Source organism: Nannospalax galili, unplaced genomic scaffold (assembly GCF_000622305.1).
Source record: "Nannospalax galili isolate Female #2095 unplaced genomic scaffold, S.galili_v1.0 scaffold253, whole genome shotgun sequence".
Taxonomy (NCBI): Eukaryota; Metazoa; Chordata; class Mammalia; order Rodentia; family Spalacidae; genus Nannospalax; species Nannospalax galili.
In genome coordinates this window covers 5,067,098-5,091,269 of record NW_008335287.1, presented here as the reverse complement: position 1 = coordinate 5,091,269, position 24,172 = coordinate 5,067,098, and the positions used below count along the sequence as shown (strand labels likewise).

The 24,172-nt window shown below is 37.0% G+C and overlaps 1 protein-coding gene across 3 annotated transcripts in view; it reads right to left on the bottom strand.

The window, feature by feature from the left end:
- The window catches only part of Mdga2 (MAM domain containing glycosylphosphatidylinositol anchor 2), an 899,633-nt gene that overhangs the window by 322,670 nt on the left and 552,791 nt on the right, over window positions 1-24,172 (bottom strand). For all 3 annotated transcript variants that reach the window (XM_008829871.3, XM_029561983.1, XM_029561984.1), the window contains one exon: window positions 14,478-14,674. In XM_008829871.3, coding sequence (XP_008828093.1) covers window positions 14,478-14,674 — 197 coding nt within the window. The remainder of the gene's footprint in view (window positions 1-14,477; window positions 14,675-24,172) is intronic.

Sequence of the window (24,172 nt, the reverse complement as noted above, 5' to 3'; positions counted from 1 at the left end):
CTATGTATTTCTTAGCCTTTATTATTTATAACTGCTTTAACAGAGCACATTAGTTTTATTTTGTCTCTCATACACATTTAATATTCTGTGATGTTAGGAATCTTCTGGCATGTGAATTTCCACAATTTGTTAAAAAGGAATTTTGATTTGATTATTGTCTAATTATACAATTAGTTTAATTAGCCTAATTGTAACCAATTATGTGATTGATGTAAATATGTTCAGTCTTATAATTAGTGTAATTACAGTACACAAGATGATGTCATGAACATCTTTACAAAAGTTCTTGGAAAATGACAAGTTAATGAAATTTCTAAAATTTAAGTTTACATTTATTGACAATTACACAGTAGTTTTATAATATAAAATTTAAATTATAATTTCCAATAGACACATTTCATCTTTAAATTTTATTCCTTTATTTTTTAAAATATTTTACTTACTATTTTTGTTTTATATGTATGAGTGTATTGCCTGCATATATGTAAGTACACCCATGTCATTCAATGCCTACAGAGGTCAGAAGATGACATCAGATCCCCTGGAACTGGAATTAAGGATGGCTATGTGGGTGCTGGGAACTGAACCCAGGTCCTCTGCAAGAGCAGTCCAGTTCTTAAACACTTAGTCATCTCTCCAGCCCCCTTTAAAAAATTTTTTAAGTAAAATAAATAAGGAGAAAGTGATTAAACATTATCTGAGACTTATATCAAGTGTTGACATACTCTAGATAAATAATATGTATAACCACCGGTGGTATTTTCATGCTACAGACAGAATAGAATAAGACTTTTAAAAAAATCATTTATTTTATTTATATATTATTATCCTGAGCTGCTGGAGAAATAATAGTTTTCCAATTTATATTCATTTTTACTGCTAATTTATTATATACCTATACACTTACCTTTGTCTTTCAGTATTGAGTAGAAATATGAAAAATATAATTATTTCTATCAAGATTATTGCATGCCTGCGATTTCATTTCAGCCTCAGGAACACAAGCCACTTTCATTATGGAAATATTAGGTATCAAATGCTATAAGTGAGATTTGTCCCTCAATACAATTGTGAAATAAATATTCAATTCAAATTGATATCATTATTAGCCTATGTGAACAGAAGTGCAGGATAGAGTCATCTCATTGTCTTTGAAATTATTTTTATTAAAAATAAGACATTATTATTGAAGAGCATTAATATTGAAAATCCAATATCTTTCACAGAAATGTAATTTTCTAACATTAAAAAAATAAGAGCCATATGATCTTTCATTTGAATCCTTATACAATATTGCTCAAGAATGCCTTCCCAGCTTCCCGGCATGCTGTTGCCCACACGTATAATTACTGTCCAGTATATCACAGGCACAAGAAATCCTTAGGGAAGGTTCTTCCCCTCTGTATTACTTCAGAATCTTTTGTGCCAGTTTTAAATGTTTCTGTAGCATATAATAAGCTGTTATTTTAAGATTGTGTTACTCTTCCCCACAATCCTGTCTACCTTGTTTTTTCTCTTATAGGTCCATAAAGTTAGGAAGAAGAGAGCCTTGCCTCATCACCTACACTTTTCACAAAGATCTGTCCATATCTTGCACATGGTAGATATAGCATATCCTATTTTCATGATAAATTACAGAAGTCGTGGGCTTTAGAGCTAAAGAGCTACGTAGTTGTTTGGCTGAACTCTCTAAAACTGATGTTGAAGATAATTAACGCTGTGACAGTATTGGTAGTTGGGACCTTCACAGAATGATTACGTCAAAGGGGCTCTGCCCTCAAGAATAAAGCAATTCCTCTATTTTAGGAGCAGGTAAGTTTATTATTGGAGTGACTGTGTTGTGAAAGTTTGCTTTCTTTTGTGTTTCCCATTGTGTTATAACATAACTGGGGCACCCTAGTTGGATGCTGACATCCTAGCCTCTAGTGAGGTATTTTTAAAAAATAAATGACTCATTTTGTGGTTATATGAGCAGATAAATAAAGATCAAATTTCAATGTCATTATGATAAATGCACATACACATGGACACTCAGAACTACATTTCAAAGCCTGACAAGCCTAATAGAAATTTTCTTTGGAAAATCTTGTATATGCTCTGAAATTATCAGGATCATAAACCTGACAAACAGGTAAAATTAGAATGAAGAAGGTAATTTGCTTTGCTTGATTGTAGTACATTGACTTGTCAATCAATCACCCTCAGATCAATACTCTCAGTATCTATTTCCTTAAGTGGATATATTTCAGCACAGCCAGCAACTTAGACCTGTTCTAGTTTGTTTCTCCACTGCTGTGGCAAAACACTCTGACCAAAACCAACTTGGGGAGGAAAGGTAAGACAAATAGTTTTACATCTCTTGGGTCACAGTTCATGAGGGAGCCCAAGGCGGGAACTCAGTGCAGGAACCTGGAGGCAGGAGCTGAAGCACAGACCATGGAGGAGCACTGGTTATTGACTTGCTCCCCTGACCCCACTGCTCCACCTATTCTGTTATAGAATATAGGCCCACCTGCCCAAGGGTGGCACCACCCACAGAGGGCTGGGCCCTCCCGTACCACTCAATAATCAAGAAGACACCCCCACAGACATGGCCACAGGCCAGTCCAATGAAAGCAATTTCCTAATTGAGGCTCCCTCAACCTAGGTGTGTCAAGTTAACACTAAAGCTATCCGGCACAGGAGCCTTTTGTAGAAGTTAACTATGTGAACCATAACACTGAGTGGAAGTACAAAGGAAGGATCATCCACAATGATTATTAAAATGATGGCTGTGGAGGGGGAGTCAGAGTCCTCTTGATTTTAAGACTTATAAAGTTATAATAATCAAGGCAGTATAATTTTGGTTTGAAGGTTAGTAGATCTACAAAAAAAGAAAATTATTCACATACAAAAGCCAAAATATAGAGCCAAATGATTTTTTTATGCTAAGGAAGTTCAGAAGCCTTTCAGTAATGAATGTAGAAAACAGGTGTCCATTTGCAGAGAGAAGCTCCAACATTCTCTAAGCCATAACATAAAAAGAGATCACCTGAGGACAGTTATACATATGTTGCGAAATGGGACAAAATTATTTTAAACAATGAACTATTTCATAATAAAATACATTTTAAAATATCTATAATTAAAATGTAAGACAAAATAGAACAATGGGGATAATATTACTAAAGAATTCTTAGCTAATACCATAATACTATTGTGGAAATGGGAAAGTAATAATTAGGTATAAAAAAGGTAATATTTATTTATCTTTATTTTATGTGTATGAGCGTATTGCCTGCGTGTAGGTAGGTGCACTCACGTCATGCAATGCCCACAGAAGTCAGAAGATGGCGTCAGATTCCCTGGAACTGGAGTTTCAGATGGTTGGTAGCCACCACGTGGGTTCTGGGGCTGGAGCCCACGTCCTCTGCAAAAGCAGCCAGTGCTCTCAACTCATGAACCATCTCTCCAGCCCCCATAAATGTTACAGTTATCAACAATTCTACTACAATAAAGTAAAACTGAACTAAGTGGGAAAAAAGTAGAATGATTAAAAATATGACCTAAATCCGTATAAATGGAAGATCAATAAGATAAAACATGTGACTCAAACAGAAAAAAAAGATCGATTGATAAATTTTAATCACTGGATGAAAAGTCCTAAAGATTAGCTGCCACATTGGATTTAAATGGGGCTGGAAAGATTGCTCAGCAATTAAGGGCACTGACTGCTCTCCAGAGGACCCGGGTGTGATTCCCAGCACCCATATGGTGGCTACATACCATGCTTAGATCCAGTTCCAGGGGAATCCAAAGCCCTTTCTGACCTCTGCGGCATTGCACGAATGGGTACTATGACATGCAGGCAATACACTCATACACATAAAATAAAAGTAATAAATAAAATATTTTTTATAAAACAATAAATCTATTTACCAGTTACACGTAACATGTGATAAATGAAAAGAAACTGAAAGTAAAAGCTGTTCACCATCCCCTTCCTTCCTTATTTCCTCCTGTAAAAAACTGACAATCAAAAGATGACCTCATAAATTAATACAGCTAAATTGCACCTTAAGAAAAAACATCTCTGGACATTAAAAATAGGCATTTGTCAAAGACAGTCTGTGAGTAAGATATAATCTCAGGATGGCAAGGAACACACATAATCCTGCAGGAAGACAGAAGAACTTTAAATCTATGTGCACTAATTCTACCTCTCTACAGAATATAAAGCAGAAAGTGGTCGACGTAGAGAAGAAGCAGACAAGGGCACAGTTACATTCGTAGACATTCACTAACCTCTGTCAATCAGAAGAGCGGATGCAAATTGTGACAAAATATTTGGAGGTTCTGAAGAGTGCAGTTAGCTAGTGGACCTAACTGGTATTCAAGAATTTTGGAATGAACACTCAGTGGGGTTCACATGAATAGTTTATGGAAGTAGGCAATAGGTTGTGCATAGCCTCAATTGCTTGTTTTTTTTGAATCAGGGTCACACTGAGTATCTCAGCCTGGCTTTGGGTTTGTGTTCTCCTGCTAAAAATTTTAAAGAGTTTAGATTATGAGTGTGCCCTTCCCTGACTGGCACAAATCTCAGTTTCTACAAATAAAATTTATTGAAACTGTGCTTTCTGGGGCTGGAGAGATGGCTCAGCAGTTAAAAGCACTGGCTGTTCTTTCAAAAGACCCAGGTTTGAATCCCAGAATCCACATGGTGGGTAACAATCATTTATAACTCCAGTTCCAGGTGATCTGACACCCTTTCTGACTTGCATGGGCAATGTATGACATGGGTGCACCTACATCCATGCAGGCAATACATTTACATGCATAAAATAATAGAAATAATTAAAAAAAAGAAAATATGCTTTCTGACATAGTAAAATAGAAACCAATTGAAATGAGAACTAGAAAATCACCTACAGATTGGAAATGAATACGTGAAAATCGTTCACTTCTCTTATCCTGTCTCAGGTTTTTGCAGTTCCTTCAGTGAGTGAAGCATCTTCAGAGCAGTTCAGGAGTTATCAGTGAGCTGGAGTCAATTTTAACTACTTTACAGCTATCTAGATATCTCCATGAGAGTATGATTCAACTTCCCCCTTGAAACATTTACTGACCCTCTTTCATGAGTCAGGCACGGTTGGAGCTGCTGAAAAGACCAAAGAAATCTCCCTATATAGCAAGTTCATGGCAAAACACAAAGTCATTTCATAATTTTAGTATGTTGAAAAACATAAAATACTTATTGAAAATTAGCTATAGAAAAAAAAAGGAATGCTACTTCACTTATGACTTATTTGGGAGAATCATAAATCATTGTTGCTAAGATGGCCCCTGCCACATAATTTAAGGAAAAAAAACACCTGCGTGGAAGGAATAACAAGGAACAGTTTTGTATGCCAGAGGTCAGGTGAGAGATGAGAAGACAGAAGCCATGCATGGTGTTAGCTGCCATACAACAATCATTGGATTTATTCTAAATAGTGGGTTGCAAATGGAGGGACTGAAGTAAAAAAATGACTTAATCAGATCTACATTTTTTAAAAATTGGCACTCTGGATATTTACAGCATCCTGCAATGAAGCCTGATGACTAGTTAAGAGCCTGTCAAAATACTGTACAAAACAAATAATGGGGGGCTGGAGGGATGACAGCGCTTAAGAGCACTAGCTGCTCTTGCAGAGGACCCAGGTTCAGCTCCCAACAACCACAGGACAGCTAACAACCATCTGTAACTCTTGTTCCAGGGATCCAACACCCTCTTATGACCTCCATGGGCATTGCACGATTTGAGTGCACTTACTCAGGCAATGCATACATACATATAAAATAAAAAATAAATGCTTTCTTAAAAAAACAATGGGGCTTGAGTGATTGTGTTGGATATATGTGTATCCAGTATGCAATATGTTAATGTGTGCAGTGGGGAAAATATTAACTGTAAAAGTCCAGCATTGGTGGACCTACATTTGCCACATCCCAAAGATTGAATTTTTCTATTTGTTTGGTCCACACAATGTATTTAATACTCACAAATTGAATATGTATAGAACATGAAAACATTAAAGGACTTGTTAATTTGAATATAGTGTTTAGGACAGATACAATGCCATTTCAGATAAAGGTAAGCAACATAACTAATCAAAGAAAAGAAAAAGCCCTAACAGTGTTCAATAGGAAGTGAAATTTCATGTTACCGGCATTTACTTGGGACACAGAATTACAGGAAATGTTTGCTTCTTAAACATATAACAGAGTTATACATTTGTAAGCCAGAGATCAGGTGAGAGATGAGAACAGAGTTAGTGGGCCAAGCATGGTGCAGAATCCCTTTAATCAGACCACTTCAGAGGCAGAGGCAGGCAGAGAGCTATGAGATTGAGGCCAGCTGGCAATGGTCTACATAGCGAGTTCTAGGACAGCTGGACCACATCTTGAGACCCTGTCTCAAAAAACAAAGAACAGCAGCATTTGTTTATTTCTTTTTCTTTTTTTTAAACTTTTGAAAGCAGACTTTTGTTCTCTGTAATAGCTCGGTCATGTTTTTATTCTCTATAATATTTTCATAACAGGGACTGGAAGATGGTACAATGGTTAAGAACACCAGATGTTCTTGCAGAAGATAGCCAGTTTGAATCACAGGACCCACATGGCAGCTAACAACCCTCCATAACTCCAGTTCCAGGGGATCTGACACCCTCTTCCGTCTTCTGTGGGCACTGCACAACATGGGTGCACTAACGTACATCCAGGCATAACACTCAAACATATAAAATAAAAATGAGTAAATCAAAAAAATAAAAAAAAATTCTCATCACATCTTAGTTTTTTGTATTTGATTTATTTATGTATTTATTTGTCACGATTTTTTACTGAATTTTTTGAATTTCCTACAATATATTTTTATCATATTGAGATACTCTATTTCTTTTTCCATGTGTATTTCATACAGAACATCTTAATCAATTTTAATCATCTTTATACGTCCTTCCCCATTGGTGCCCTCCCATAGTCCCCTGCCCTACTGGAATTCATACATTCTGTCATTTGTGTTAAGGCCTATTGTGTCAAGTTAGTGTGCCCAGATGTCCCTCAGTGCAAGTTCATTCACTGGGGTCTAAGGAACCTATCTAAAGTCTCACCCTTTAAGAAGATCAGCTCTTCCTCATTCAGCAATAATCAGCTGCCAATAATTCTTGAACTAAGATCAGGGCCTGCTTTCCATTTCCGCAGTTCTCTGCTAGGATTTTCTCTGCTTGAATTTGCATAGGTCTTGTGCATGCTGACACCATTGCTGTAGGTTCGTATGTGCAAGGTCCCAGCAGCTGGTAGGACTCTATTTCCATAAGGTCATGCACCTCCTCCCTGACTCCTACAATTTTTTCACCCCCTCTTCTGCAATAGGCCCTGAGCTCTGGGTGGGTAGAATTTAATGTAAGTTCTGTCCATAGACCCACACTCTGCAGACTCTTACTCTCTTCAGTTTGGCCATTTGTGACCTTTTGTGTTCTGCCCTCCGTTGTAGGAGAGAGCTTCACTGATAAAAAGTGAGAGATGTATTACTGTGTTCTCTTTTAGCCCTTGCTCTAAGTTCTGTGAGACTTAGGTGTAGAGGTTGCACTATAGATGGGCCACTGAGGCTTGGGCAATTCTCAGACAATGTCTGTGTGTGGCCAGTTGTAGAACTCTGTACAAGTCTGTCTATTGCAAAAGAATCTTCTTTGATGAGTGGTGACTGTGATACTTGTCTGCAAATTTCATGATTTCATCTTTCTTAACTGCTGAGTAGAACTCCATTGTGTAAATGTACCACATTTTCATTATCCACTTAGTTGAGGAAGACTTAGGTTAGGTTACTTCCATCTCTTAGCACCATGTAGACGCCAGATTCAGACACTCTCAGGCAGTCTGCAAAGGTCTGGGCCCCCACTGAAGAGTAGAGAAGCCAAGCCATTCAGCAGTGGGAGGGGCCACAGATGGTCCCAAGATAGGGGGATGGGCACAGAGCTATCTGGGAGGCTCACCATGTGGAGATGGAGGCTGGATTCAGGCACTCTCAGGCGGACTGTCTTGTTTGCTTCTTAAGCATATCTAAAGCATGTTTAATTCAGACATGGAAGCAGTAATTAGTAGCACAAGGATGAGAGAAAACCTGACACACAGAATAATAAAAAGCCTGGTGCTGATGAGAAAGGTATTAGTGGTGAAATATCAAAGAAGCTTATTTTTCCAACTGATGGATACTGACATAGAATTCCACAACTGATCAAACTGAGAATCAAACGCTGAAAATAATTGTCTGTGAGACATTGAGCCCTAAGTAACACATTTTCAATGTAACCTCTACATATAAGATGAATGCTTCTTTCAACTCTTACCAGAGAGTTTTCATTATGCAGCAAATGGTGATTAACACAGAAACCCACAACTAATCAATGTGCAGAAAACAAGAGGATGCAGAGTGCTCATCCCCGAATAAGACACTCATTTCAAACTTCTGCCCTGCAAGGCACAGCGATCACTGCAGAAAAGGAGGTGGAAAGGTTTGTAAGAGCCGGAGGGGGTGGATAACCACAAGGAAACAGTTTCCAGAGAGTTGATCAGTTACTCATATGAACTCACAGCAATGGTGACAGGATGCAGAGGTCCCATGCAAGGTCAAATCAGACAAAAATCTCTGCATAGACATGGGGAAGTGTGTAAGAAATCTCAGCTCAACCTAAGGAACTTTTGGCAACTGATGGCTGCTGGGAGGGGGAAAGAAAGTCTCTTACAGGGATGAGACTCTTGTTAGGTTAGCCAGGCTCAAGTGGATGGACTCATATCAAGAGACATGTGGGGACACAAATCAGACTCTATAGACTGTAATTTATATAATGTGGAGTGCACTAAATTGGCCTGAGGGTAGTGGGGGGAGGTGCGGATGTGGGAGGGGATATCATGAAAAAATCTCAAAGATTCAATTAAAAATTTAAGAAAGACAAAGATGAAACAAACAAATAAAAGCAGAATAAATAGCTTCTATTTTGAGAGCTCTGATAAGATTTCCCCCAAATTTGAACAGCCCTATGTTTTTCCAGGCTAAGTAAAGCTCTTTACAGTTAGGAGAGTCCCATAGAATGACTGGATCCTTGGAATTATCTATAATTCTAAATAAAGAATCTAGAGGAAAGTGTTTACTGATGTTTAACAGTGTCCACATTTGAAAACAAATTGACCACAGAATAGTGATTCATAATTTGTTAATAATCAGGATGATTTTTTAAAAACCTAAAAAGTTCATTAAGAATTAAAGTATGGGTGACCATAGCACAGAATATATGAAAATGCCTAATCATCCTAACCACTAGCAGCGTGAAGTTATGTCCAGTGACCCCTGTGAAGAGTTGAATGAAAACAGACTTTATGATTGGTGTAGTGATTCTGATCTCAGCAGACCACCAGAGAGTGCTGAGTTCTGGCCTCCCTCTGGCCTCCCACTGGCAGACAGCTTGAGAATGCAGGGGACTGCCTGCAAGCCCCTGAATCCTGCCTCCATGTAGTGGTGAGTTTCTCCTAATTGCCATACTCATCCAGCTATCTGAGATTTCGTGAGGCCCCTGTCAAGACCCCAGGTCAGATCTGGCTTTGTTAGGCTAAGGTTGAGATCTTAGCAGACAGGGAGGGTGGGTTTCAATCTCCATTGGTTTAGCAGCTTTGATCTCAGCAAACCACCAAAGAGTGCTGAGTTCTGGCCTCCCTCTGGCCACCCTCTGGCCTCCCTCTGGCATAGGGGCTGAGAACGCAGGGGACTGCCTGAGAGCATCAGGATCCTGCCTCCATGTGGTGAAGGAAGCCTGAGTGTCCCTGACTGGAACCTGAATTGGGCTTCTATGGGTACTCCTGAATAGCTGATCTGAAGCCATCAGTTCTATTAAAATTAAAAATAAATAAAAGTTCTATTTATTAAAAATAAAGAAGGAACTAGGCACCCTGATAATACAAACAGAAACATACTTTAACTTCACTCTCATATCAGAATCTTAAACAACAAAAGAAATTCACAAGCCAAAATCACAACAAAAAAATAAAAAAATGGAAAGCCAAAGCACTATGTCCTCACGAAACTCCACAAATCCTGTAGAAGCATTCTAGAAGAAGAACCCCCTAGAGATAACCCAGGACACTGAATATAAAAGAACAATTAAAGGTGGTACATGCCTTTAATCCCAGCACTTAGGAGGTAGAGACAGGCAGATCCCTGTGAGTTCAAGGTCAGCCTGGTCTACATAGTGAGTTCCAGGACAGCTGGGGCTACAGGGAGACCCTGTCTCAAAGACTTAATAAAAAAAAAATGAACAATCATAAACATGATCAAGGAATTCAACAAATTTAAAAAGAACACATGAACGAACAACAAGTCAAAGAACTAAAAGAAGATAAGGATAAACTTCTGAATGAATTCACATAAGAGAAAAAATGAAGAAAACTTAGGCAGAAATGAAGAAGGAAGCACAAAACTCAATAAGCCAACTTGAAACAACAGTGGAAAACCTCACCTCTAGAATGAAGGAAATGAAAAAAATATCAACACTGGAGGATAAGTTGAAGAATTGGACCACTCAAGCAAAGATTATGGAAATTTTTTTAAAAACATAAGAATGGAATATGCAAGAGATGTGGGACACCATGAAAAAACAAATATTTTGATCATAGAATAGAGGAAGGAGAAGAATTTCAGGTTAATGATATTGGAGAACCTGAACCCTGTAACAACCAGGTTTACATTATGAATAAAGAAAGGATCTAGGCACACGGATAATACAAACAGAAGTACACTTCAACTTAATTCTCATATCAGAATCATAAACAACAAAAGAAATTCAACTGATTTATCAATGCAAACTATAAAAGCCAGAAGGGCCTGGACCAAAGTATTCCCAGTTTTAAGTGACCACAGATGCCAGCCCAGAATACTTTACCAAGCAAAAATTTCTATTAGAGTTGAGGGGGAAAGAAAAATCTTCCATGACATGAAAAGCCTGAGAGAATATGTGTCTACAAAACCAGCCCTTCAAAGAATACTTAAAGCAATAAAGAGAGGAGAGAGGAACAATTATACCCCAGGGGCAATGAAAGAAAATAATTAAAGGTATAAACTAGGAAACATAAATTTAGACAGAGAACATGAACAGCAATCAAAGTAATGGACACCAATACACACTTTTCAATAATAACCTTAAAGATCAATGGACTGAACTCCCCTGTCAAAAGACACAGGCTAAGTGAATGGATTAAGAAACAAAACCCATCTCTTTGCTGTCTGCAAGAAACCCATCTCACCTTCAAGGACAGGCATGACCTTAAGGTAAAAGGATTCAAGGACTTTCTTTTCCACTTAGAGATAAGAGTTATGCAATTTGGGAGTCTTTTAGATAGACCCACTGAAGGATACTCCAATTGCCTCACCTGTGTCCCTGTTCATGGAAGAAGCCAGAGAGGTTGGTGTCCGTATCCCCTATTGGCAATTTGGGTAACCTCTTCAGAGGATGGCGTGATAAGAATAGGATGTAGGAATTGTCTAGGCAGTTAGGGTAAAAAGATCCCAAAGAAAAGCAGCCAGTTTCTTGGCTAAAAGTTAAAATGTCCTTGGGCCTCTTAGCAACATACTCTCTTCCAAAGGCCAAAAACATCCAAAATATTTGGGAGCTTGTATCAATCCTTAAAAGATTTTAGGGTTACCTCTTCAGAGGGAAGGAATATTAGAGTATCCAAAAGCCCCATAAAAATAAATCAATCAATCAAAGAAGAAGAAAGAGTACATGAAGTTATCAGAAAAAAGTCATGGGGAGATATGGAAGGAGTTGGAGTCGAGGGAGTAGGCATGGATTTGATCAAAACACTTTATATGCATGTATGAAATTCTGAATAAATTATGTATTTTCAAAAAGAAAAAAGAAAACCAGACTTTAGTAGTAATGCTATGTTGGGATACATTCATTAGTAGCAAATGTACAGTAGTGGTTTTCTGAAACTTAGACCTTAAGAAATCATATCTAGCTAAATTCTACACCTTGGACAAAATGAAGACTACATACTTCACAATACATTGCAAAATGTAGACATGAATGTCATGTGTGCAGGTGTTACAGTATAATTATTCTTCTCTTCTGCAGATAATATTTGATCATTCACAATTAATTAAAGTGGGTCAAGCCTTAATTTATCATGTAACAAAACATTTCAAATGGTGAAATACGGTGATGGAAATCATACAAACTCAGGATAACCTTTATTGGAGTTAACCTGTGAAATCTGTGTTAATCATTAAAATTATGAAACACATCATTTATGAGATCTAAAGTTTATTTCCATATGTCCCTTATTATGAATATACCAGTGTTTCAAACATGCAAACAATATGGTCAAATTCCTGTTTATCTTCTGTTCTACATAATTTTTACAGTTTTACTCATCGGCACAGTTGTTTTGAGTATTTTTCCATTTTAAAAGATTTTTTGCAAGGTGTGGTGGCACATGTCTTTAGTCCCAGCACTCAGGAGGCAGAGGTGGCAAATCTCTCTGAGACTGAGATCATCCTGGTCTACACAGCATGTTCTAAGTCAGCTGGGGCTACAAAGAGACCTTTTCTTAAAAACAAACAAACAACAAACAAAAATACCCTTTTCTTTGTTAAGTTAGATATGGTTGGAGCATTGTCATGGTTGGTGTCAGTTGTCAACTTGAGAAACCTGGGAGGAGGTAACCTCGATTTGGGAATTTCTCCACATGGACCTGCTGAAGTGTCTGTGATGCACTTTCTTGATTGTTGAGTGATGTGGGGAACTCAGCCTACTGTGGGCAGTGCTACCCCTTTGGAGGTAGTCTTTGATTGCACAGGAAAGCAGGCTAAGCACAGATCAAAGGAGCAAGCCAGTAAGCAGCATTCCTTGGTGGTCTGTTTCAGGTCCTGCCTCCAGGTTCATGCCCTGAATTCCTGCCTGACTTCTCTCAAAGATGGACTGTCACTTTGAAGTGAAGCTTGTTTTAGTCAGGATGTTTTATCACAACAATAAAAAGTAACTAATACAGGCATTTTCAGCTATCAAATGCTTTATTACATAGCTCTAAAATATTTCTCTAAGTTTCAATGTCTTCCTCAAAAAGTAATTTTCTACTTCAATAAATTACACAGGATTATTTTATGTTATTTTTCTCTATAAATGGAAGTACTTCAGTTTTTCTTTATATTATGTACACTAATGACTTTAGATAATTATATTTTTATAAAAAGTAAAGCTTTAATTTTAATTAAATAAAAACTAAATGAACAAAAGAAACTGAAGATAGACATTTTCTAAAACAAAAAGAAAACAAATTACAGATTGCCTCATTCATTTAAAATTTGTCATTACAAATTTGAAAATTAAAATTATTCCTCTTAAAACATATCTTCAGTCAAATTAAATAAATCAACCAAGGTATAATTATATAGTTTCTAGTAAACCTCAGGCAAACGTATAGATGAAGAAATATGTCAGAGTATTCTAAGTTAAAAATGTGTCCAAAAATAATAAATAAAATATTTTTTAAAAATAAGGGGCTGGAGAGATGGCTCAGCAGTTAAGAACACTAGTTGTTCTTCCAGAAGACCTGGGTTCAAATCCCAGCACCCACATGGCAGCTAACAACTGTCTGTAACCCCAGTTCCAGGGGATCCAACAGCCTCCTCTGTCTTCTGCGGGCATTGCACGACACCGGTGCACTAAGCCATATGCAGGCAATACATGCATACACATAAAATGAAAATAATAAGTAAAATAATTTTACAATGTGTCCAATAGGGGCTGGCGAAATGGCTCAGTGGTTAAGCACACTGCTCTTGCAGAGGACCCGGGTTCCATTTCCAGCACCCACATGGCTGCTATGAACCATCCTTAACTCTAGTTCTAGGGGAATCTAAAGCCCTCTTCTGTCCTCCACAGGATTGCACAACACGGGTGCACTCACATACATGCAGGCATTACACTGATACACACAAAATAAAAATAATAAATAAAATATTTTTAAAACTGTGTCCAATAATCAACATTTCAAATTTTACCACCACATATAAAACAAGTTATCTTTCATATTTCTGTTCTCTAATCTTTCAATCAGACAAATAGCATTTTTTCTTTTTAATTTTTTTATTATAAATTTATTTTGCATGTAAAATTGTGTGCATGCTTGTGCCATGCTATGCTTGTGGAGGTCAGAGGACAATTTAGCAGTTGGTTATCTCCTTTCACCTTGTACTTCAGGGATAATCCAAAGACGAGCCTCAGATGAGCAGCAGGTGCCTGGGCAAAATACCCCAACTCATCAGTTCATGGTGATGACATGTAGTTTTTTTTAAAAGGCTGGATTCAGAGAAAATGTATTTTCAAATTGCTATAACATTGCATGCTGCCTGAATTAGCAAAGTCTCCTGGTAGGTTGTGATGGAAACACTATTCCTTAACTCTTACCTGGGTAAAGAAGGGTTCATAAATCTCAACTCCTTTATCAGACCCTTGTAGCAACACCTCTTGACCACGTCTCCAGCTGTAGCGCACAGGGGGGTTGGAGTTAGCAACACATCGAAGGAATACAGTTCTCTCATAGTAAAACTGTTCTTTAGCTTCACCTATACTTTGATGAACAGTTACTACTGGGTCATCCAAATCTAGAAAAAATTAAAACAGACAAGTGACAATGTGATATGATACAAGGTTGTAAAGTTGCACAAATTTAAAACCTGACCAGTTATACATATTTCTAATGACTGCAGTGGCTTCGTTGAGCTACTGAACTCATTAAAAGAAATTCCCAAGCGAAAAAAAAATGAAAGAAATCTGGTAGTTATGTCTTGAGATTTGCAGAAACATTACAGTGCATATTTTAACCTCCTTGTCAACAGCTACGTGTTCTACAAATGGGAGTGAATTCAAAACTCAGAAACTCAACTTTGGATAAAACAATAAACCAGATAAATCAATAGTGACAAAAATATCAATATCATGTAGACCAGTGGATGCTTTATCTTTTAAAAATATTTTATTCATTATTTTTATTTATGTGTATATGTGTATTTCCTGCATGTAGATAAGTGCACCCGTGCAGTGCAATGCCCACGGAGTACAGAAGAGGCTGTCAGATCCCTGGGAACTGGAGATAATGGACAGTTGTTAGCTGCCATGTGGGTACTGGGCTTTGAACCCGGGTCTGCAAGAACAACCAGTGTTCTTAACTGCTGAGCCATCTCTCCAGCCCCTGGACTTTTTATCTTGATGTATTTCATTTAGTGATACTTAATACCAATGTTACTAAAAACATCACGTTTACAAATTATTATAATCTTTATAGTAACAAAATATGATATTGAATGGTGCAAAACTTGACCTTCAACTTAAATTTTATATACTAGATTGTATTTGTTAATTTGAAATGTGCTAATAAAGAGTACTACTAAAAGGCATTATGATTTCTATTGCTGAGCATTGAAAAATACACCATTTCATATATACAAAGTGCCTGTATACCACAGGATTCAGAGACTAGGCAAGTAGTAAAGATTTTGAGTTTGGTGTTCATTGTTTCATCTACTCAGTAGCCAAGACTGCATGTAAATTCAGAAGGATGAATGTTGCTGAGTTCCAGAAACACTTTAATATAAATACATACATGCACTCTCATCAGTATTGATTGATGGACCCTAGTTTGCCAGTCCTTCACATAGTACAGTTCAATTGGTTTTCCTTAATAGAAGAAAAAACTTAACAAACATATCTGCCTAATAGTCACACATTTTTAGTCCCATGTTTGAACAGAAACTTAGCATAAACCCATTTAGGGTTATGCAAACACTTGCTATTAAGTACCATTGCAATCTGGATTTTGCCCTTTTAGCTGTATAACCATGGATAATTATTTAACTTTTCTGATCTTGAATTCCCTTATTAGTAAAATAGTACTGTATTATTCAGAAAGTTGGAGGACTAATAAATGAGATAGCTCATAAAACCAAGGACACATAGCAAATAGTGAATACGGGTTAGCATTTATTATTAGCATTATTGTCTCATTTGGCCTCCCCCCTTTGATTCCATGTTGTTTTCTTGCTTTTATGTTACAACCACATAGTGCACTCAAGTCTTAGTATGAATAGGTGCAAAAGTGGAACTTGCCCATTTGTTTGGGCTCTCGAAGACTCCACACTACAGATAATTTTAAGTGAAATCCTGGAGAAAATCTGCAGTGTGTATCTAGGAATAATAAAGAGGTATATGAGTATATGCAAGACAGCATATTTAAAAAGCACCATTCCTTAGGAAAGATTCTTTTTTATGTATAAAATACTAAAAAGCCAACACAACCTGTGAGGAAATAGCTAATGATTGAAACAAAAGAGAGAACGTAATTCAAAATCTCCCCCGTTTTTGGCAATCTCTCTCTCTCTCTCTCTCTCTCTCTAACTGAAATGTTTGACAGTACTACCTTGATTTCTAGTTTTGCAACATTCAGAGGTTATTTTTTTCCAACATTAGAATCTTTTCACAGCTACCTCAAGGCCTCTAATCTTAGTAGTGCAAATTGATAGAACAACTGCTTCTTTTTGTCAAAGATTAAGGACTGTCAGTTTAAATTCACTCTATTGGCCATGCAGGGACATGTGCTGTCTGCTCTTAATAAGGTGTGATATTTGGGGATTTTAGAATCATTATCATAAAATGTTTGCAAGTTTTCCAAGCCTATGAAATATTCACATACTGATTAGTTCTTCATATAAACCAAATCCAACAGACGACTGTTTAACTCAGTTCAGTTCAGTGACTTAGACAAAAGGACTGACTACATTTAGATTATGAAGGTTTTATTCACTTTCTTGTTAAAAACACAGTTTCCTTTAGGAGTAAGTTCCTTTTTAGAAGAGATGAGCTACATTATACTGTAAAAATCAAATTTCTCAGCCACAAAGTTTAGAAACAGAACAGAATCAGCTGGAAAACAGTTGGCTGATGACATAAATATGGTGGCTCCATAAGCTCTGAATAGTTAATAATTGTTCTAGTTTTCTTCTGTTGCTGAGATTAAATATGCTGACAAAAACATTTTAAGGCTTATGGTTCCAAAGGAGACAGTCAATCATGCCGAGCAAGGCAGGGCAGCAGGAGTGTGAGGCCTGCCTGGCAGACTGATCAAATTTATCAACTCAGAGGAAGCATAGCCAGAACTGGAAGTGAGTCTGGCTGTAAATCCTAAAAAGCCCACCCTGCAAAATGCGCTTTCTCGAGAAAGGCTCCACCTTCTAAAAGGGCCATAACCAAGTGTTCAAACACATGCATCTATGGGAGACACTTCATATTCAACCACAACACTAGTGCTCTCCTTTCCAGCATCCACTTTTGGATATCTCCCTAGCTCTTCTCCTGTCAGGGGTGACCATGATGAGGCCCCGTTGAGAACAGTCTAGGTCTGAACAATCGTTTAAACATGCTTTCCTCAGTCTGGATACACTTTAGGCCACTGGTTTTCTGACAATCTAATCCTGTCATAACCTCTTCAACATTCTATTGGTTGAGCTTTCAACCAGAGACACGACACTAAGAATTTCTGCTTCATAAAATCATCAAGTGATTATTTTCTCTAGAACTAGAAAATAGCAAGCCTGAATAAGTTTTATTTAAACAAGTCAAATATTCAAAGGGTGATTACATATAGCTCTCTGTATATGTATGTGTATATATATACATATATATATATTATCCATATGTAGTTCAAGTAACACACATATATCACTTAGATATGAGTTAATATAGGGTGTATATTCATGTATCATTAAATTTTTGCTTTATATTTTCCTAAATATACACAAATACCTGCATTTGTCTTAGGTGAGATTTCAGAGAAATGATTAACTAAGAGATGTGTGTATAGTGAAAGTTTTGGGTAGCATTTTCTAGATGAATCTTTCAGTTCAATTTCTTTTTCTTCACACCAGGCAATAAGACCCTGGAAAGTCTAGCACAGTTTGGCTTAGGGCAATTTCTACAAAAAGAACCTGTGGACAGCACCAGCTGCTAATACTCTCAGCAGCAAGAGGAATAAGAGCTGCTGCCCTGAGCTGCTGCTTGTGAACTAGTGTCAACTCGGGTCCACTTGTGAGAGGTGATGTTTCTAGCTGGGAAAAGCTATGCCATGATTCTAGTCTCCCTTTCTGGAAAAGGCTTCATAAGGAACTGCTGTAGGGTAATAGCCATCATTTCTTTGTACTATGACTGGCCTAGATCCCTCAAACCTTGGCCTAGTATATTTCGTGGTAGAGGCAGCTTTTCTAGTAGGATTATTAGAGCTTCTCTGTTAAGAAAATAGACATTTGCCCCTCCCCCCGCTTTCTCAGATATGCCTAATGCACTGATTTGTTTAACATCAAATGTGGAAAAGACAATCTTAAAAATGACTTATTGAGAATAACTGGGGATCCACTACATTCCTCAGTATCCTGTTATGTCTTATTACAGGGGGGACCTATAAACTGGTTATTGTTGCCAGGACATTGTCTCTTCTTATCTTCAGTTTCCTAAAACAAAGGCCTACAGTCACTAATAACCACTGTGGCTTAAAGATTAATGGAATTCTTCTTATGTCTCTTAATAAAAGCTTTCTACTTTTCTGGGAACTAGGACCTCAAAACTGGCAGAGCCTAGAGTTGCGGGAAGAGATGCGTAGATCCCCTTTGAGTGGGTCATTAGATATGACATTAGTAAGTGAGGTAACTCTTGGTTTCTTAAACCCATGAATTCAGCTTAAAAATGACCATCATGTAATTATGGTCAGTGACTTAGAATTTTACTATAACCTGGAAGAAAGCACGTTCTCTTAACTGGATATTATATTTTTAAGATACTTTGGCATTTCAAAAAGGCTGTACCATCCTTCTACTAAGCTGGTATTCCTACATTATTGGGAAGTGCTGTGACAAGATATTCCTATGGCAAGATGCCCACTGAAGAAATTTTTATGTCCCGGTCAGCACAGATCCTGCCTGTGACAGTTCCAAAGATGTTTCAGGAAGCTCCTTTCCCCAGACTATTATTATAAAATAAATGGATGCATGCTCTTTGTAGGAAGAAGAACGTAGTGACTCACCACTGTATATAATCAAAGTGATGCTGCAGGGTAATTTAGGTGCCCCCTCAGTCAGTTAGCACAAATTCTGAAAATTGCCTCAGGTTCAGAATTTGGAAAACAAGGTATAGTTTTATTTTTTTTAATGAGTTGTCCATATTTAGCATTTTATCCTAGGTTTTGATTTATTTTTATTGTGTATATTGTGCAATACTGACTGGTTGTCTACTTATGGTTCTCCCTAGAGATGGTATGTACTAAAAGATCTCCATAGATTTTTGTGAGCCTAGAGTGCTAGCTGCAGTCAAACAAGCTGTTTATGAATTCAATGATGCTCACCCTGCATGTGTCAGCTAAGCACTGTCATCCAACTTCTATGATATCAAGAAATTGTCATCTCTACTGCTCTCACAAAGTTCATTTCTACAACAGCATCTCGTGCCCATCAACACTGATTAGAAAGGACAGTCACCAGCGAGCTTCTCAGTGATGTCTGTGTGTCAATTATCAGCAAACTTTTAGTACTTTAGCCAATGGGGTGTGCTTCAAGCTCTTACACAAACTGTGGTTAGCAAATGTTATTTCTGTACCTGATCTTATATTCACTTTACCAAGACCTGTTTTTTAAAAAAAAACAAACAAAAACAAACAAACAAACAAAAAAACAGCCTACACAGCAGTTCTGGCAATTGTACATCATTTGAAACGAACTGTTACATTCCACAAGCTTTGAGGAGGCAAATGTGTTAAAGGATCATCCTGCTGGAGTGATCACGTGTCAATAAGTTCTTATTTTTGTCCTCGCTATTCTGCTTTATCCACAAACTCATTCAGTGTTATTTTCCAACCCAGTTCATTCAGTAGTCTCAGGATCTAGTTCCTTACATCCTGTGATACTTCCTGCCACAAGGGTCTACTACCCACTTGAACTGTACTCCCTTTCTTCTCCTAAAGATTCAATAGATCCAATTCAAAGTGATACGGATTATTTATATATGTGTTTATTTGCTTGTTTGTATGTATTTTTGCTTGCTAAATTATATACTCTTGCTGACCTAGACCTTGACTTGCCATCCTTGGCCTCTACTCCTGAGTGGTAGGATTACAGGTGTACACCACCATATCTGACCCAAGTAATGTCATCTACTGACTCTATGCACTGGGATCAGATAATAATAACTAATAAAAGTGGATAATATATCCCAAGGTGTCTGTTCCGCCTCAAAGTTAAGAAGTTTTAGCATCATTTCAATGGTGGTGGAAGTAAGCCTCTCAGAGGAACAGGCTAATTCTCTCTAGACCTAGAAAGCTCCAGGAGATCTGGAATTTCAAGTTTTGATTTCATAAAATGCCCCGTAAATGTTCCACTTTCCACAGTTAGGGTTCACAACCTTGCTTAGCTGAAGACAGAAGCTTCCCAAAGCTCTGCCATGCTTTTGAATAAGAACCTCTTTCGATTTTGTTAAAGAGATCCCCTATTCTCACTTATCACTCTCAAGTAGTGATTGATGACATTCACCCTGTTAATTTTTTTTTTGCTAATGTCATAAACGGAACTCAGAAGAAACTAATTCCATTGTTTTTATATGTATAACTTTTCCTGGTTCTTCAGAAGCCTGTGATATTGAGCTCCTTTTGTTACATTCCATTTCTGTCTCCCATTGTTCACCAGGTGAATTTATTTTTACAACTATCATTGTAGCATTAAAGGATCAACGGTGTTCTACCTATGGTCAGCAGCTGTTCTTTGGCTATGAGTCAGATGGTAGTTGGCTGATGAGTGATGCATCATTACAATTCATTTCAGACACAAATTTCTCAGACAACATAGAAGGGGATTTTGAGAAATCTAATGTTTTGTTGAAAACACGTAAGTACTCCAAATAGGTTGGCATCATAGCTCAGTAGGAGATTGCTTGCCTAGAATAAACAAGGTCCTAAGTTTGATCTAAGAACTGGTGGAATCATAATCACAGTTCCCTCAGGATCCATTTATGATTGAATGCTAAAAAGAATTTTTTTTAAAGTGGGATTAGGCAATGACAGTATTAAATTGTGATGCCTAACTATAAAGTTTCCAGATGGTCTGGATGGAATTCCTGAGATAAGGACCTGTCAAAATTGCTATACAGTTTTTCTACAAAGAAAACTGTATATCACTTCATGTTGACGCATGAATAGGCTCAGTTCTGGTCTAGGTGAATCTTCCTAGCTGGGGACAATTCATTAAAATGTCAATTAATGTCATGTGCTTGCTAATAGTCCAAGGAGTTATTTCTTCTTAAAAATATATTTATTCTAATTTTATAGGCTAGATATAAAAAATTCAAACTTCTAGAAATTGTATTTACAGCATCAGAAAAATATTCTTCAAAGTAAATAGCACATGATTTTTTAAAAATTATTTAACTGTTGATAACTTTTAATATTTATAAAATGATATAAATCAAGAAATGCATTATTGGCTATATGAATATTTGTTTCAAGTATACCTAATGATATAACTTACTTGAATTCCTAGCAAGTATTTTCCTGTGTATATAGGACCCATATTTTAGCTAAACTTACATTCCTAAAAACCAACATAATATACATAAGTACTCAATAACTTAATAAATCAATCTAAAGTAAGACAAATATCTTACCAATGTGACCAGTGTGAGTTTTCCACAAGGCTACCCATACACATCATAATAATTATCTAAGGAAATTTATTTTTGGCCTTAAGTTTGACAGCTACCAATTTATAACTGAAGTAATTTTTTGAACCATTTTGCCTAACTAAATATGTGAATCAAAATCATTCTAAGAAAAATAAAGCAAAATGTAATGTGGGCTACCTTTCTTCATTCTAGAAACAAGTCTATCAAAAGACTTTATAGTGTGACAAGACTTTAACCTGTTTTCTATGAAATGTGAAGGGAAATGTTGAAGACAGTCCTCACTTTATATAGTTTCACTTTTTTGTACCTAGAAGAAATAAATACCTTCCTATTTTTATTTTTCACATATTTTCTGAGTTCCTGTGGGACTCATGAGATGCCTGTGTGTGTGTGTGTGTGTGTGTGTGTGTGTGTGTGTGTGTATTCCTATGGATTTGGAAGTGTCCATGATAGAGTAATAGAGTATACAAATCCCAGACTAACAGTGATGGATCTAACATTAATTGAATACATATATATGTATTCTAACCAAGTTATTTTGAAAGAAACTTCACATAAGCCAACTAATTTAATCTTTACATAAACATCATCATTTTTGATCTCCTGAGACATTATTCAGAAGGATTAAGCATTTTGCCACTTTATATATATTAGGATTGGTGTTATAAACACATTTTTCTAAATCTAGAACTTTTATACTTGATATTTTGCTGCCTAATTTTACGTATCTGCAATATGCTCACCATTATATAAACCACTCTGTTTGAGTATCCTGTAATTTATAAGTCAAAAAATGATTAAGATTTAAAAAAATCCCACATAGTTAGATAAAGAGTTTTTCAGAAAGTTAAACGAAAGATAGGCAAGTAACTCCACTTTGTGTACAGGAACATTAAAGGCTTTTGAAAACACACGATATGTGAGGTAAGTTCAGAATTATAAGAAAAAATATGAGGAGAGAAGAAAATAGCACATATAATGTGCTCAAATACCAGAGAAAATTCCAGATATATAACTAGCAATGTTAGACAAAAGACTTTAGGGGTGGGCAGCAGGTACATAATAACACAGAACATTTGAGAGATGAAACAGACTAACCTTTAGTAGCACAGTGACTGATATAGGAAACCAATTACATATTTTCTTTAGAGAATATGTGCTTTCTTTTCAGACATAATACAATGGCTTCTTTCAGAGTGAGAGATCTTATGGTGGCAAAAGCAACGGCAAGGACATTGCTAAGGAAGGACAGGAGAATGCTTAAATAATTTCTAAGAATAATGATAAGACCACTGAAACAAGATTTAAGCCATGGGCAGGAAGAGGTATGAAACCAGTTGAGATGAGGGAAGGGAGTAAGTTAAAGAGGAAACTCAGGGTCTGGCATTCACAGTTGGGTGAATTATGAAGTGTGAAATGAGGGCTGTGTCTCGCCATTGGGTGAGGTGGAGGGTCCTTGTGAGAGGTGGAGAGCTCCTTGCGTATCACGCTGAATGTCGAGAACCTATAGCTTTGCCAGTTACAATGCACATGACCTGCAGACAGAATGAGAAGTCTGGACTACAGATAAGATTTGGGATTCATCAGCATGCTGCATTGGGGAATGGACCTTTCAATGTCTTTTGAGAAGAATAAAAGCAAAAGATAAATCGAGAGTTTTTTCCCAAGAAAGGAAAACATTTAAAAGACCAAGGAAAATGTGATGCAGAGGCAGAGGCCAAATAAACCAGTGGTAAGTAAAACAAATATAAGTGGTACTTCTCCAGCAACTGGGAGGTTCAAAAGCAAATAAATGTTGAAAAGAGGTCAAAGTAAGAAAAGAACTGAAAAGTGACTTCAAATTTGTCTAGAAATGGGTCACTGGTAGGCTCTATTTGGCATACATCATGGTGTGGTGGGCTCAGCTGTCATTTACCTGTGCTTTACAGATGAATGTCAGATAACAAAAACAGTGCGATGCATAATAATCATTTAAAAATTTGGTTCTGACAAAGGTGAAGAAACAATGAGAGGGGACCCCGTGGTAGAATGGGTCCTGCTGATCTACAGTTAAATCAAAGAAGGGGTGGGGTCTTAGCTCAGTGGCTAAGAGCACTGGCTGCTCTTGCAGAGGACCCGGGTTCAGTTCTCAGCACTGACATGGAGCCTAACAACTATTCATAACTCACAGTTCCAGGGATCCCGTGCCCTGTTCTGGCCTCTCCAGGCATTGCACAACTATGTGGGTACACTTACATATGTGCAAGCAGTAAATTCATACACATAAAAGAAAATTAATAAAAAAATTTTAAAATATTAAACCCAAAGAAATAGAAACAGGAGTTTGTAAACAACAAATAAATAAATAATAAATAAATCACAAGAATCTTCAACAAAATGGTCAATATGTGAAA